This window comes from Semicossyphus pulcher, unplaced genomic scaffold (genome assembly GCF_022749685.1).
Source record: "Semicossyphus pulcher isolate SPU_LCO1_2020_fin unplaced genomic scaffold, fSemPul1.0.p SCAF_14, whole genome shotgun sequence".
NCBI lineage: Eukaryota > Metazoa > Chordata > Actinopteri > Labriformes > Labridae > Semicossyphus > Semicossyphus pulcher.
In genome coordinates, this window is record NW_027211648.1 from 942501 (window position 1) to 957979 (window position 15479).

General features: G+C 43.5%; 2 protein-coding genes across 2 annotated transcripts in view; both read left to right on the top strand.

Annotated features, from left to right (window-relative positions):
• sptbn5 (spectrin, beta, non-erythrocytic 5) overlaps window positions 1-604 on the top strand; it is a 38337-nt gene extending 37733 nt beyond the window's left edge. The window contains exons 78-79 of the mRNA XM_069662022.1: window positions 163-368; window positions 453-604. Coding sequence (XP_069518123.1) covers window positions 163-368; window positions 453-604 — 358 coding nt within the window. The remainder of the gene's footprint in view (window positions 1-162; window positions 369-452) is intronic.
• An 11709-nt stretch (window positions 605-12313) lies between these two features.
• Window positions 12314-14046, top strand: foxg1a (forkhead box G1a). The gene has a single exon (XM_069661805.1). The coding sequence runs from the start codon at window positions 12510-12512 to the stop codon at window positions 13812-13814; it is 1305 nt and encodes a 434-aa protein (XP_069517906.1). The 5' UTR covers window positions 12314-12509; the 3' UTR covers window positions 13815-14046.
• The last annotated feature ends 1433 nt before the right edge of the window (window positions 14047-15479 follow it).

The window sequence follows — 15479 nt, forward strand, 5'->3', positions numbered from 1 at the left end:
GCGTCTGTCCGCTCGCGTGTTTCACTTCAGACACAACGAGGCCGGCAGTCTTAGTGTATTACTTAGCACGCTGACATGCTAGCTGGGTTTAGTTTAGTTTATGGTGGTGAAGGGGGCTGAGGGGCTCGGGTCTCCTGTAACTAACAGTACCTTGTTGTTCAGGAGAGCGTCATCGGTCAACCTGAGTTTGGAGAAGTTGGCCGAGGCTCCGGATGTTTCAGCCTCGACTCGGACGCTTGAGCGGAGACATGAGAGCCTGGAGAGACAATCATCCTCTGAGGGGATGCCCCCTCCTAAACCCCCCCACACGTACTACAACAAACACCGCTACCACGAGGAGGGGGAGGAGGAGGAGGTCAGGAGCACAGGTGAGGCGACTCAGCAGACTGCATGCTAGCATGTAGCTGGAGGCTAATGCTAACTACATTTGGTCTGATATGAATTCTCTGCAGGCACGCTGAGCCGTCAGACCCCGCCCCCATCAGTGTCTCCTCCTCCGCCGTCCAACGACCAGGACCCCCCCACCGGGACACCCCAGGTGTCAGACGACAACGCCGGCAAGTCGAAGAGGAGCGTCTTCAGGAAGTTTTTCACTAAGAAGTAGAGTTTGGACTTTATGTTGGAATAATAAGCTTTGCACTAACAGACATGAGGCTGGAGGAGGTGTCACAAAGCCTTACCAGAAACCAGTTTAACTTACAAAGTGCTTTGAAGTGTTCACAAAGTGTCTTACAGCTAATTAAAGCGATTTATAGAATCAGAAACCCCAGAAAACTCTGAGCACAGGTGAGTGTACGAGTTCCACTTCCTGGCCGAGTTCCTGCTCACTGAAGCCGTTTGAAGCTCCAGGGTCAGTGAGTGGACTGTGAGTGGGTCACAGAACAGCACAGATACATGTCGTATGTTCCTCATGTTTCACTTTGGGAAGCAGCGTCTTTGTGAACCCGGCCTCATGTCAGCGTTTACTCTGCGACAGATGTTCTGATCTCTGTCGGTTAATCTTCTCTTCTTATCAACCCTGATGATCTAAAACAGTTTGAAGAGTTTTCCTCCAAAATATGATCTCCACCTTTTGAAAAGTGACACTCGCTCTTAGAAATCGATCGACAGAAAATCAATAGAATTAAATTTGTCACATTTAGGAGCAGAAAGGATCCTGGAGACGTCGTTCAGCGCGAGGATCAAACAAACTCGCACCATGCTCCGTGTTTTTACTCCTCTTAAAAGATGAACTTTGGTTAATGATTCAGTGTTTTTGGAAATGAACTCAGTTTATTTATTAATGAGCAACAAATCCAAACATCTTCACACTCATCCTCTCCTCCATTCAATCAGATCAATAAGTCAATCATTAAAAATAATGAGTCAGATTAAGACGTTACAGTTCAAACACTTTCAAATTAAAGTCATTGACGTGTTTGAGTGAGCGTCATTCAGACGAACTCTTTCTGAAGCGTAAACATGTGACGCGTCTGTTTCTGCTCATCACACCAGGACAATGTTATTTATGTTCAATTAAAACCTTTGATATTTTTCTATTGAATGATAATCTCGTTCATTTCATTGATTACTGTAACATTCCTGCTCTCAGTGTTTAGATTAAACATTTCCACATTTCATCGTCGACTTCCTCTTCCTCTGCTCTTTGTGTTCTCCTTCCTCCGGTGTGTCGTGTGGAAAAACGTGCAAACACCCTCCATATGTCCATTTATCGATCCGCTGTGTAACCAGCGTGCACAGTTTTAATTTTCCAGTCGTTTATGAGGTCAAAGGTCAGCCGTCTGGTCACAGAGGAATCATCAGGCTCCAGCTTCAGTGAGTATGTTTGTCTCATATTCAGACTGATTACATTTACTGCTCCGACTCTCTGGATCAGAACGTAGCGAGTTCTGCCTCCAGCCGAACGCGTCTTCATCGACACTCGGCTGTGACCGAAACACCACCGATACAAAGAAAGCATAAAAGCTACAAATCAAAGGCTGTATGAAAGAAGTGGATGTAGCTGCTATGTTATACAAGAGAAGCCAGTGAGTGTCCTGCATTCATGTCCAGCAGGGGGCGACTCCACTGTTGCAGAAAGACGTCTGATTTAATGTAAAACGCTCCTCCTCCTCTCCTGATGTATTCCCTCAGTAAACATGTTCCTAATGACTTTATGGTCTCAGTCTCTAGTTTCTTCTTCAACACAGCATGATGTTCATTTAGTCTCTGATGCTCCCATTGAGAGTCACACAGAGCAGGAAGAGGGGAGGAGTTAGGGCGGGGCTACCTGTGAGTGACAGGCTAGAAATCTAGCGATGTGTATCCACCCTGTTGTCCAAATATGGTCACTTCTGCTTCCTGAAAGGAGCATCTTTTCCAGCCTTGGACTCAAAGTTGTGAACAGAATCCATCCATATGTTCCCAGTCATGCACTGTTCGGGTCGGACCGAAGGATTCAGAGACAGCGTCTGTCATATCAGCAGGTGCAGAGTCTCATACCCACATCTTACCAGGAAAGTATTCTTAAAGGTAAATCTCTCATTACTTTGTTGTGTTGGTACTTTAACCTCAGTAAAGGATCTGTGTACTTCTTCCAGAACTGAATGTGACCTTTGACCTTACCAAAACCTCAGCCAATTCATCAGAATCAGAAATGCGTTATTTATCCCCGGGGGGGAATTTGAGAAGTACCTCATCTTGGTTAATTATTTATATACATATGTGTGTGTGTGTGTGTGTAACAGTAGAACATATTAATTGTTCTTTTCTTTTAATTCTTTTAATACTTTAACTACATTTTAAGTGCAGAACTTTTACAGAGTATTTTTTACACTTTGGTATCAGCACTGAGGTGTAGTTCCTCCTCTCGGCCGCGCGGTGTCGCTGTCGCAGCAGTAATCCTCCTCCTCTCTTCCTCTCCTCCTCTCCTCTTCCTCTCCTCTCGGTTTGAGTCTCGTCTCCAGCCGGCTCATTGTCCGGTTCAGAAGTTTCTTTCAGCGCTCGACATTGATTGCAGCATTAACCCCGCGGAGCCGACACAGATAATGATCTGTGCTTGTTTTTGTGCTGCACGAGCTTCAATCACTTTATTTATTCATCATGTGAGGACGTTCACTGCCTCATCTATTCATGTGTTCACCGCTGCACGGCTCTGTTCGTGTGATTTACTGATGTACACATAAAGTTTAACGATTCAAAAACTATTTTACAGCTTCAGCATCAACATTTGGTGAACTTTAAATAACACGTTACTTCACTTTTACACGTGACACAATAAAAAGAAACATTTACATGAGAAAATAAATCAAAGTAGTCCAAATAAAATAAACCATTAATAAAAAACAAACTGGTTTCACTATTTAATTTTAGACCCTAAAAAGCTTCTTAAACGTTTAACTTCTCCTGAATATAATGCGAGTTAGTTTGAGCATTTTGTCATGAACAATAATAAAACGTAAAATCTCTTAAACTGTGTTTACGCTGCAGAGATGTTCTGTTGTTACAGATGTAATCAGATTTAAAGCTGTAATTATTCACGTGTTTCAGAGTATTTTCACTATAAATCTTTGTGACCTTCAGCTGACTGTCAGTCATCTCTCTGTCCGTGGTGTCGGACAGCTTATTGTCCCTCCAGGCCTCCGTCTGATTCTCGCTTCGACATTCAGCTCACGGCGACAGAAAAGAGAAAGCAGCGGGAGACCAGAGAGAAACCTGCTGCACACCAAACCCAGTTTAACCACTTTAATGAGCAGTTTGTTCACCAGTACAGCGCCGGGCAGACTGGGAGAAAAAACATCGTAAAGTGTGTTTTTATTTTAAACTCGGAAGCTTCAGCTGCTGCTTCTTATTTTAACTGATTTCATTTCTTAGGCATGTCCCATCCTGTTCATCCTCTGCGGGTACAATAATCCCGTTTTGGTTTTCGGTTTGAATTTGATCCTAAAACAAAATAAAAGCGTTTTCAAATGAAAGCTTCAAAATAAAAGCTCCCTGTTTTGTTCCGGTCAGAGCTAAAACTACTGTGAAGAAAAATGTTTGTTTCTTCAATTTATTACCAAAGAAATGTCGATGCGTTCATGTTTGACGATCCGTGATGTGTGGCCTGTTTTAAATGCTCATTCTGGTGATGGTTAGGGTAAACATGGATCTCTAGGCCACAAAGTAAAATGTCTTCATTCAGAATAACCGTTTATTCTTCACGTCTGGAGAATTATAGGCAATAATAAGAAGGTCATCTTTATAGAAAAATATAATCTAAAAGTATTATTTTGTTTAAATGATGGACTTTCTCTCTCTGAACCAGGGAACTCAAACCAGGACAGAGAGGAACTAAAATAGCTGCGTTTTCTTCGTTTCATCATCAGTCGATCATTGACGGTGTGTTTACCTGCACTGTTCAGCTTGCGGCTCAGGTTCATGATAAACAGACTGTTTCAAAGGAAACACGTTTATTTATGTAGAGAAATAAATCCGTGTCCCAGTATAATACGTTGAGGTTATTTATATCGATATTAAAAGCCCTTCGCGTTTCATTTAATTATTAACAGTTTAGGGATATTTGGCCTTTTATGAAACAGCTGCACAGACACCAGAGGATTAAAATGTCCCGGTTTCATTTAAAGAAGAAATAAAGGTTTTCGTGATTTAGTAGCGCTTTAATTTGGCTTCTTTAACGCTTCTGAACGGTCCGGTTTCCTCCGAATCAGGCTGCAGACTCTTTATCTGAGACCCAGACGATATTTACTATTCAAAACATCTTTTATATAAACTGTAAAAACGGATAACGTCGGCGCAGTTTCACCTGCCGGAAGTTTAATGTCCTTAAAGTTGAGTGAAATAATTGTTGTGTTTTCCTGTGTCGGCTTCTTCTCTTGTCTTTTGTGTCTTATTTTATTATTTATTAAATCCTTGTGTTTGTTTTTATTCTAATAAAACCAAATAGTTGCAGTGACTCGGGATCAGCTGATTAAACCGTTCAGATACACCAGGGTGCAAACGGCTGCAGGGAGGCTGCTGGCTGTGTCGGTGTACTTCCTGTTTCCGCCGCTGGGTGGCGCACTCTGTCCTCGTCTTCTCCTCTCTGCTGTTGATCCCTCTGATTTATTTGCTCACAACTTTCCCTCTGAGCCTTAAAGCCAATAATAATAACAGTGAAGCTGTTTACATGCAGCCGCGTGTTGAGAAATCAGCCGGCGTCGATGTGTTCAAACATTCCGACTCAGAGGAGTAAATATTTCTGCACACCAACACCCCGCAGCCTCCATCCCTCCATCCCTCCATCCCTCTGTTCTTCCATCCATTCTTGCCCCGTGCAGGTTTAAGGGAACACTCAGGTTTATTTTGGTACTTGACCTTCTCAGACAGAACAGGACAGGGGTCAAAGGTCACAGGGGGGGCAGGGGGAAGCTTCTAGTTTCTAAAAGAAGAACAAGAAAGATTTTTCCTTATGAACAGAAATTTTGCCTGTAGCCCCTTAAAACCTCCCCAGACCGTAAAATAGCCCCAGGCCCCCAAATACCTCAAGGTCTCCCTGAAGAACAAAAAGGACCCTGATGAACCTCTGAAAACGCTTCAGGGCAGCTGGAACCCCCAAGAACCCCCAAGAACCCCCTAAAAACCCAGCAAAGCCACAAAGACATCTTTATTAAATGGCTTAACAATCTCTGGAACCCTTTAGGAGCCCTATAAAAACCCTTTGAAGAACCCCTGGAGTCCCCAGGAACACATCAAAAACACTCGAACTCCTAAAAGTACACCTTAATAACCAATGCAACCCCTTAGAACCCGCTGGAACCCGTTTAAGAGCCACAAGAACTCATAAATGACATCAGGTTTGACTTTAGAACTCACAGAACTCCCTAAAAATCCGCCTAAGCTCATGAGAACCCCCTCAAAGGCCCCAAGACTTGCATAACAACTTGCCAATTTGCCCTGAAGAAGAACCCCTGAAACCCGCTAAGAGCTCAGAGAACACTCTACAAAAACTCCCTTAAGCTCATGAGAACCCCCTCAAAGTCCAATGGAACCCCATGTACTCCCTGATGGACCCCTAAAATCTTTTAGAACTGGAACCTCCACAAACAGTCATAGCTTACGTGGACCCCTATAAAGCCCCGTTAACCCCCTCACAATATGCAGATTTTGCATAAAGAACCCTGAAAGCCTTCTGAGAGTTTGTTAAAGCCCCTAACAAACCCCATTAAGCTCATGAGGAACCGATAAAGAACATCTAGAACCTACTAACAGACCCCCATAGGCACATGATGACCCATTAAAAGCTACTGGAACCCCCTAACAAATAAAACAACCCTGAAAACAAGTGAGAGCTCCCAGAACCCCCTTTAAGCCCTTAAGCCCACGAGAACCCTTTCAAACAACTGGAACCCTGTTATAAGACTGAATTACTTAAGGACACCCATTTAGAACTCGTGGAACCCTCCAACGAACACCCCTAGAACTCCTAGAACCCTGTAGCAAACCAAACTTAGATGAGAACCCCCCGAGGACCCCCTAAGGGCCGACAGAACTCCATAAAAAACTCACAGAACGTTCAATAACCTCACGTTTAATCTTAGATACCCCCGCACGACCCCCCCCTAGGCTCTTGTGGACCCCTAAAAAGCCCCTGGAACCTCCCAAAAACTTTCTTAGATCCCCAAAAAACAACTAAGAACCTAGAACCTCCTTACAAACCAAGTGAAGCTCATGAAAACCCCTTAAGGCCACTAGAACCCCCCGAAGAACTCCCCTGACGAGTCAGTCAATCAGCTTCATTGATCTGCACTGATAACTCACAGACATGATGCTTCTCTCGATTGAACATCTTCCCGAGTTTCTCTTTAAGGGAATAAAAACAACAGACGTTACACTGAAGTGAAAACTGAACGCCTGTTTCACATCTGGATCCAACATTTCAAACACAAACCAAAACTTTAAACACTTTTATTTTGGCGGGGAATCAGACCTGAAACACATCTGTGGTTGATTAAACATGCAGCTAAAATTATCACCAGTTTCACAGTGACAGGATGAGTGAAGAGAAACTAACACAGTCAAAACCATGAAAATAGAATTAATTTAGCTTCGTATGATGTTTGAGATGTTAATTATGATGGAGGTCAAAGGTCACGCTCAGTTTTCTCTCTGATTTCTCTCTCTTCCAAAAAACACAAAAATATGACGCATAATAAAGTTAGAAAGTTTCATTTCCAACAGGCAATAAGTCACTTTTATACAAAGTGTTAATTAATGCAGATTGAAACGCAGACAGACGAGCAGAACGTCTTTATTTTACATTAATACAAATGTTTAAATCTGCTAACAAACTGGATGAAATAAATTGTGCTGACGGACGTCTGCAGGCTGTTTATTTGAAACGTCCTTCAGATTAAAATAACAATGCCTCCTATTGGACAGCTTTGAATTAAAAGCAGCTGTTGATGTAAATTATAATCACTTTAATAAGAGACTTTATTTCAAACCTCGTGTGTGTATCAGCAGAACGTCACCGCCGATATTCTCGCTTCAGACCAAAGTATTTATTCTTATGTTTCCCCCTCTTCTGAAACTTCAAACGTTTCTTTGTTTTATAAAACTCTAAAGAAATGGAGTCTGGCCTGGTTTCTTTTGAGTACCCAGCTGTCAACCCCCATCTCTTCCTGCTTACAATTTTAGCTTTAAAGCTCGTTATATAAGTCAGAGGAAAATGAATGGAGTCTGTTCTGTTTTGACTCGAGCTCCCAGTTGTCACTTAACCAACTAGAGATGCAAGAGTCGCCGTCTGCCTTCCGCTCTCACTGCTTACAGGAGCTTTGTGCAACGTGTTTTTAACATTCAGGAAAAATGAATGGAGTTTGGTTTATGCTGAGTTGAACTCACAGTTGTTTGTTCACCAACAGAAAAGGCAGGGTCAAGCTTTCCCAAGAACATGTAGAAAAAATGAATGGGGTCTGGTTTGACCTGACGTCCCAGGTGGTGGTAGATAACAGAGGAACAAGCTTTTAAATATGCTCTAAAATTCAGAAAAAATGAATGGAGTTTGGTTTAGTGCGACTTTAAGCTGCAGATGTTAACCAGTTAACGAGATGAGAAAATCAACTGTCATCCAGCACACAGTGGATAACAGTACTTTTATTTGATGTCCTTGTTTGTCTGCTCTAAAATGCATAAGAAAAAGAATGGAGTCTGGTGTGTCTGGCACCGTCACACCTCCATCAAACCAGTCTCGTGCTCCCACTTTACACAGCCAGTGTGAGCTAAAAGTCTGAAGAAAATGAACTGACTCTGGTTTGATTTGAAGTCACAAATATTTTTTAACATTGGTCATTTTTTATGTCCATGTGTTTCTCTTGTCCTCACGCGTCTCTGATGAATCCACCTGCTGCTTTTGTTTTAAAGGTTTCATCCGGAGAATTCTCTGAAGCAGACGCTTGTTTCAGGTTTTCTCTTTCTGAGGCCTGATGGAGGTTTCTTTCTCCGCCTGCTTAGTCCTGTGTGGATGCTGCAGTCTTCAACACACACACACACACACACACACACACACACACACACACACACGCGGAGTGAACAGACCAAACACACATCTTCCTCTTCTGAGAACAACAAACTGGCAGCGTGTTTAGTTCACGGAGTGTCACAGAGAATCCGTCAAACAAACATCAAGTTAAACTGCTCCATCAAAATAAAAGCATGACGAAACAAAACTCCGAAATATTCCCTTTGATAGATTGAATTTCCGCACGCAGAATGCGCTGACAGGACGCGTTTTTACGTAAGAAAAACGCGTCAAATACAGAATTATGATGAATTTATTCTAAATAGAAATTTGTCGAAAATAATAGAATAATAAAAATGATAAGTTGGTCGTGCTCAGATTTTCTTTTGTTATCTTTCGAGGAGCTTCTCTGGTCCGCAGCTGGAAGCAGCGGACCGAAAGAAAAAGTGATCAATATATAATAATATGATTGATTATGATGTTTTAGGCGTCAGGCTGATAATAACTAAAATATGTCTTACAGGTGTGTGACGTCAGAACTTCTGACACGTTTTCCTCAGACTTGTAAAACTGAAGTCAGACTGAGGCTCAGAGCTCCACCGCGTCACGCGTCAATGACGTAAAAATCCACAAGAATTAAAAAAGTTAGAAAATAAAACTTTTGGTAAAAAAACAACTAAAAAAACAGAAAAAAGACAAAAACATCCAAATGATTCTCTCAGAAACCGAAAATACTGGGAAAGAAATTTGAATTTACTTTTCAGTTCAAATTATTATTTTTTATCTGCACCGCAATAAACCCGCAGCATCAGCGGCAGCAGCAGCAGCGGCAGCGGCAGCGCTCATGTTGCATCACTGAGACTCAAAACGAGGATTAAAAAGCACAACATATAAAAACGACTTGTTTTGGTGTAAATTGTTGTGTTTTATTTTCTGCTCCGCCCCTTTTTGTCTCAACTGTCCACTTTATTATTATATTGAATTATTCCGTAAACTCTGAACATGTGACCTAATCTGTGCAGCTCAGCCTGAAACAAACAGCTCAGGGACGCTTCACGGTCCCTGTGCGTGAAACGGCTCCGTGAGTCCGAGCTGCGGCTGCCGCTGCGGGAGGGGGGCTCAAAGTTTGTGTTCAGATTGTTTCACTTCAGGAAGTCTTTATCATCTGAATTTAATTTGTATTTACAGCTAAATGTCAACTTTACGCACTAAAACTAATTTTCTCTCTTTGTTGGAAAAGTTTCAATTAATTTTAAATAACAGCAAAAAACTCAAAAGTTTTTTATGAACTTTTTACGTGTTTTTAATCCGTCTCAGAGTTTTGAGTTTGTTGCTGCAGAGAGAAAAACGTGCCCACGTGACGCAGATGTTTGGATCAATGACTGTATATATAGATATAGATGTATATATAGATATCGATGTATATATACAGCCTATGGTTTGGATTTATCGGCGACCATTGAACGTTATATTTTGATGTCCTCTCAGTTTCTCTCAGTCCACCTTAAACAGTTCAGTTCATGTCAGATCAGCAGTTTAAGGTGGATTAACGGTTCTTATTGAAATAAAGAGTTCAAAGATTCTTCCTTCAGAGATCATGCGGAGGTTTTATGCTCATTATTTCTGTGTGTGTGTGTGTGTGTGTGTACTTGTAGTCAAATATTCTCAGTGACAGTAACTAATGATACTGAAACTCTGATCATTTAGGTTGCAATAAAAACTGTGAGCAGTGTAACTCAAGGTGTTGGAGTTACTCTACACACATGAGGGTAAGGTGCACGCGTGTTAGAGGCAGTAACGGCAGAATCAGCAGCAGCACCGTCAGCAGCGTTTGGAGCAGTAACGGTACTTTCACCGACTCATCTTCAGACGCTTTAAATTAAATCTTTTGTTTCCTTCGTGACACAAACATCAGTAAACACGTCCTGCTGAGTCTCGTGTGTTTATTATTTGTGGTCACATGTTTACAGTCCTCGTGGTCACGTGGTACAAAATATCACTGCTGCTGTACTCGCGCTGTAAGCAGCAGTTATACTAATAATAGTTGTTCTGTGAATCCTCGATGACTGTGAAGGAACCATGTTAGTGAAGGATCTGTCGTGTGTTAGGAAGCATGAGTAGTGATGGTTACACTAGTATAATGATGACGCAATAGTTTACACTTTTTAATTTACAAACAGCAACAAACGGCGTTTTTAAAGATCCGAATGTTCTCAGAGAAATCTGAAATGTTTTTGTGTTGAAACAGAAACAGAAATAAATAAACAGGTTTTTCTCTAAAAGGAGACAAATGAAGTGTTTGTGCGCAGCCTGAAAAATAAAACTACACTGGTTTTAATTTCTTGAATTTTACAAATGTATTATTGATTAAAAAAAAATCAGATCCATAAACACCAACTGTAAAATACCCTTTAAATGAGCGCGATGTACGACCCTCAGCATTATGTCAGCAGTGATGCAGCGTTACTGGCTCGGTGCTGTTTGTGGTATCAGGACCTGCAGTGCTAGCTTCCGGCAGTCACAGCAGTGCTGGTAGTTTCCACAACGAGACTGTAAATATCAGCGCAGAAGGTTTCACTAACGTTGTTTTTAGTGGAGAAAATGTGAAATAAATCCTGTTCAAATGTGTTATATTATCTGCTAAAGGTTGTAAATTAAATATGATGTTTTATTGAATATCGGTCATAAAAGAAAAACGCTGAAATCACATTTTGGTGTAAAATGTGTCCTCGCGCCTCCTCGCGCCTCCTCCTCCTCGGCGGCCTGCGGCTCTGCTTCCTTCATCTCTCTTCTCGGAGTTTGTTTCTGCTTCAGTTCACTTCATGTTGTTGTCACATTTTCCTCCTGACGCGAGGAACTTAAACTACAAACATTCCCGGGAGCAGCGGGCTGACATGGCACCGTGTTTACGCACACTTTACGCGCATTTTACGCACGAAGTCTCGGCCGTGGAGAAACAGCCCGTAGCGTCTCTGCTCTCGTTCAGTCTGACACACAAATCACCTCCTCGTGTCCTGACCGTGTCCGCGTGCCCTCCGGATCCCCTCTCCCCTGTTTATTTTCCCTCAGAGTCTGGATGTAAACAGTTTGGAAGACACCGAAGGGGAAAATATTTGAGTGTAAATATGAGGAGCGGCGGGGATTTGGGTGTACGCATGCACGGTGTGTGTTTTCCAGCGACGGGTTTAGTTTAGGTGGAGGGGGGAGAGAATGAGAGAGGGGAGGGGTGAGGAGGGGAAGGCGGGCGAGTGTTGATAGGGGTGAGTGTGTTTTTGTACGCTGTAAAAAGTGTCGTGTTGTCGGCTCGTTTGGGCGTGTAAGAGGCTGCAGAAGTTCGATTTGTCTTCAGAAAAGATCAGAAAGAAAAAAAGGAATAAAAAATAAAAAGTTACATTTTCAGAAATATTTAAAATTATTGCACAAATCGTGTGTTCCTCTTTTTTTTTTCAAATCAACTCAAACAAAGCTCGAGCTGCAAAACAACAAAAACAAAACTCCGAAACAAACGAGTCATTTTAAAAGATCAAATCTGAAAACAAACCGACACATTTTCAAGTTTATTCCGATCAAATTTCTGTTTCTGAAAGCCTCCATCAGACCTGACGAGCCTCGTGCTGCTGCTGATTTTTTTGCAGCGTGCAGGCATTGGTGGATGTGTGTGTTTCCCTGTGCGTCATGATTGGCTGAGAGCGCAGAGGACGCCTTAATATTTAATACTAATGTTCCCCTGGTTGGCTGAGGACTGGAAAGGTCCAACCAATGTTTTTTACTTGCTTTAGTGGCTGCGGCTCCCTAATTAATTGCAGCTATCTGTCTCCTATCGATGTGTGTGTACATGTGTGTTGTGTGTGTGTGTTTCCTTTTTTCTCCCCAAACCGAACATGAAATAGTTTGTTGGGCTATACTTTCTTTCTTCCTCTCGTCCCCCCTTCCTTCCTTCCCGTCCTGGTTCGCAGGCAGAGTCCGGACAGATTGAGACCCAGCTGTGTGCGTCGCTTTTGCTCGTTGCCATTTTCCCCCCTCAGTGCCGGTGATGTTGGATATGGGAGAGCGCAAAGAGGTGAAAATGATTCCCAAATCGTCGTTCAGTATAAACAGTTTGGTGCCCGAGGCCGTGCAAAGCGACAACAACAACCACCAGAACCAGCACCACCATCAGAACCACCACCAGAACCACCTCCACCGGCCCGGCGGCGCGGACGAAGCCGAGCAGAAAGCTCCTCTCCCGGCCGCGCAGCAGGACGGAAAACCGGAGCCTAAAAGTGACTCGCTGGGCCAGGAGAGCTCCCCGGAGGAGAAGGAGAAGCAGGAGGAGAAGAAGGACGCGAAAGAAGGAGACGCTGGAGGGAAGGACGGAGAGAAGAAGAGCGGCAAGTACGAAAAACCTCCTTTTAGTTACAACGCGCTGATCATGATGGCGATCCGGCAGAGCCCGGAGAAACGGCTCACTCTGAACGGCATCTACGAGTTCATCATGAAAAACTTCCCGTACTACCGGGAGAACAAGCAGGGCTGGCAGAACTCCATCCGCCACAACCTCAGCCTTAATAAGTGCTTCGTCAAGGTGCCGCGGCACTACGACGACCCGGGGAAGGGGAACTACTGGATGCTGGACCCCAGCAGCGACGACGTCTTCATCGGCGGGACCACCGGGAAGCTACGGCGGAGGTCCACCACCTCCCGGGCCAAGCTGGCCTTCAAACGGGGCGCGCGGCTGACCTCCGGGCTGACCTTCATGGACCGGGCCGGCTCCCTGTACTGGCCCATGTCCCCCTTCCTCTCCCTACACCACCCGCGGGCCAGCAGCGCCCTGGGCTACAACGGGACCTCCTCGGGCTACCCGGGTCACCCCATGTCCTACAGCACCATGCTCACCCAGAACATGGGCAACAACCACTCGTCGTTCCCGTCCTCTAACGGGCTCAGCATGGACCGGCTGGTCGGCGGGGATCTCCCTTACGCCACGCACCACCTGACGGCGGCGGCCCTGGCGGCCTCGGCTGTGCCCTGCGGCCTCTCGGTGCCTTGTTCCGGGGCAACTTACTCCCTGAACCCGTGCTCGGTCAACCTGCTGGCCGGGCAGACCAGTTACTTTTTCCCCCACGTCCCGCACCCCTCCATGAGCACGCAGGGCAGCGGCGGAGGCTCGTTGCAGGCCGCCCGGGCTTCGGCCTCTAACTCCCCGCAGGCTCCGTCCTCCTCCGCGCTGCCATGTGACTCTCTGAGGCCGGCCCTGTCCGCCTCTCTGCCGGCCTTCTCCTCGGGACTTTCCGGGGGTTTGTCTGACTATTTTACGCATCAAAACCAGGGGTCGACCTCCAACCCGCTTATACACTAACACCCCCAAAAAGCCTCACCCCTCCACCTTACCTCACCCCTCATCCATCCATCCATCCACCCTCCCCCTGTCCCCCCTGAAGGAGTGAAAATCTAAAAATGACTGGAACTGTAAGTGAACATTTTACACTGAACATTCACACTGTAAAAACAGATTATTATAAACTACCTATAGAACAGAGGAGAGACTAAAGTGCAGCAGAGAAACAGAAAGCAGCCCTGAAGTTTGCAGGTATTTTTTAATATTATTATTATTATTATCGCTTCTTCTTCTTCTCCTCTTTCTTCTTCTTCTGCTCATCTCCTCCTGCAGTTTTACTTTGTGTGTACATACTGTCTGTTCCTGTTCGTGTCCGGGTTTGTCTCTGTATAGTTCTGTCAGTCAGCGACGTGCAATGTGACCCGAGCTAAAACACCGAGAGAGCTGAGAGCGGACCTGTTCTGTTGTTGTTGGAGGCATTACTTTTATAGAATGTGTATTTAAAATAGTTTTGTCTAATTTTGAGATTTAAAAAAAAGGTAATAATAATAAATAAATGTCTAATAGCCGGTGTGGCCCGCATGTTTGCAGTATTATCAGGTATCATGCGGGTGAGAAAAGAAGCGGCGGATTTTATTTTGCAAAAAATTAAACACTAATTTTTTATTTTTTATTTTCTATACAGTGAAATGTGTGTTTTTCTTTTTTTTTAAAGCGACTCTGGCTCCGCCGTTACAGTCCTGGTTTCTCCGTTCATTCATTTCCCGGTTTAAAAACTGTTCATGTACTTTCATAGACCAAAGAATCGGTTCTTAGGAGATTTAGAGTCAGTATTGAGCTGACAGAGGCCTGATGTAGTAGGAAGTAATGAGTGAATGAATGAGTGAATGCGTGCATGGATGAAGGGGGTGAATGGTGCCTCATTCACTGCAGAAAATGTCCATTAAAACGAGATTTTTATTGCCGTTGTTGCAACCTTTTCTTAAATCAGCTGAAATTTGAATGGAGTTTGGTGGCGCCGATTTTTATTTTCTCCTAGCGAATGTTTGTTGGTGCAGCTGGAGGCTTTCTGCCTCAACCCGCCTCGTTTTTTACATCAAATGTTAAATAGCATCAAAAAGCGTCAATTTAACTCCTTTTGAAGCAGAAAATTTCAGATTTTAAGGCTGAATTTTTGGGCGTAAATGTCTCGTTTCCTGATGGATATTTTCCGCGGTGGCAGCCTGTGATGTGCTTTCTTTGACTGTAAACGTGACGCCGATAAAAAACGGCCGCTCACGCTTCTTCTTCTTCTTCTTTTATTTTTTGTATAATTAGTAAAAGAGAGAGAAAATGTCTATTTGTAACTTGAATTTGGGATTTTGCTTCTTTTCCAAAGGAAGAAGAAAAATGTAGAAACCCGTTTGTTTGACAGAAGAAAAAAATGCCTCATTATCTAATACTACTTGGAATGATTGTCCTTTAATTGTCGTCTCTAAAAACAATTTTTCATGGTTGTGATACTATTGTGGTCTTATTCTTATTCCCGTGTTTGTCGCTTACAGAAGTTAAAAAAGAGAAAAAAATGTTTTAATGATAAAAAACAAAAATAAAAGAATAGGTTACATTCATAACAAAAGCAAATCCCTTTGTCTTCTTTAATCCACCGTCCGTGTTGTCTGTTTTTGTCACCAGGTACCTGAATGC

Bases quoted from the DNA above. Each gene is read 5' to 3' on its own strand.
- foxg1a (XM_069661805.1), top strand. From the start codon at position 12,510: ATGTTGGATATGGGAGAGCGCAAAGAGGTGAAAATGATTCCCAAATCG.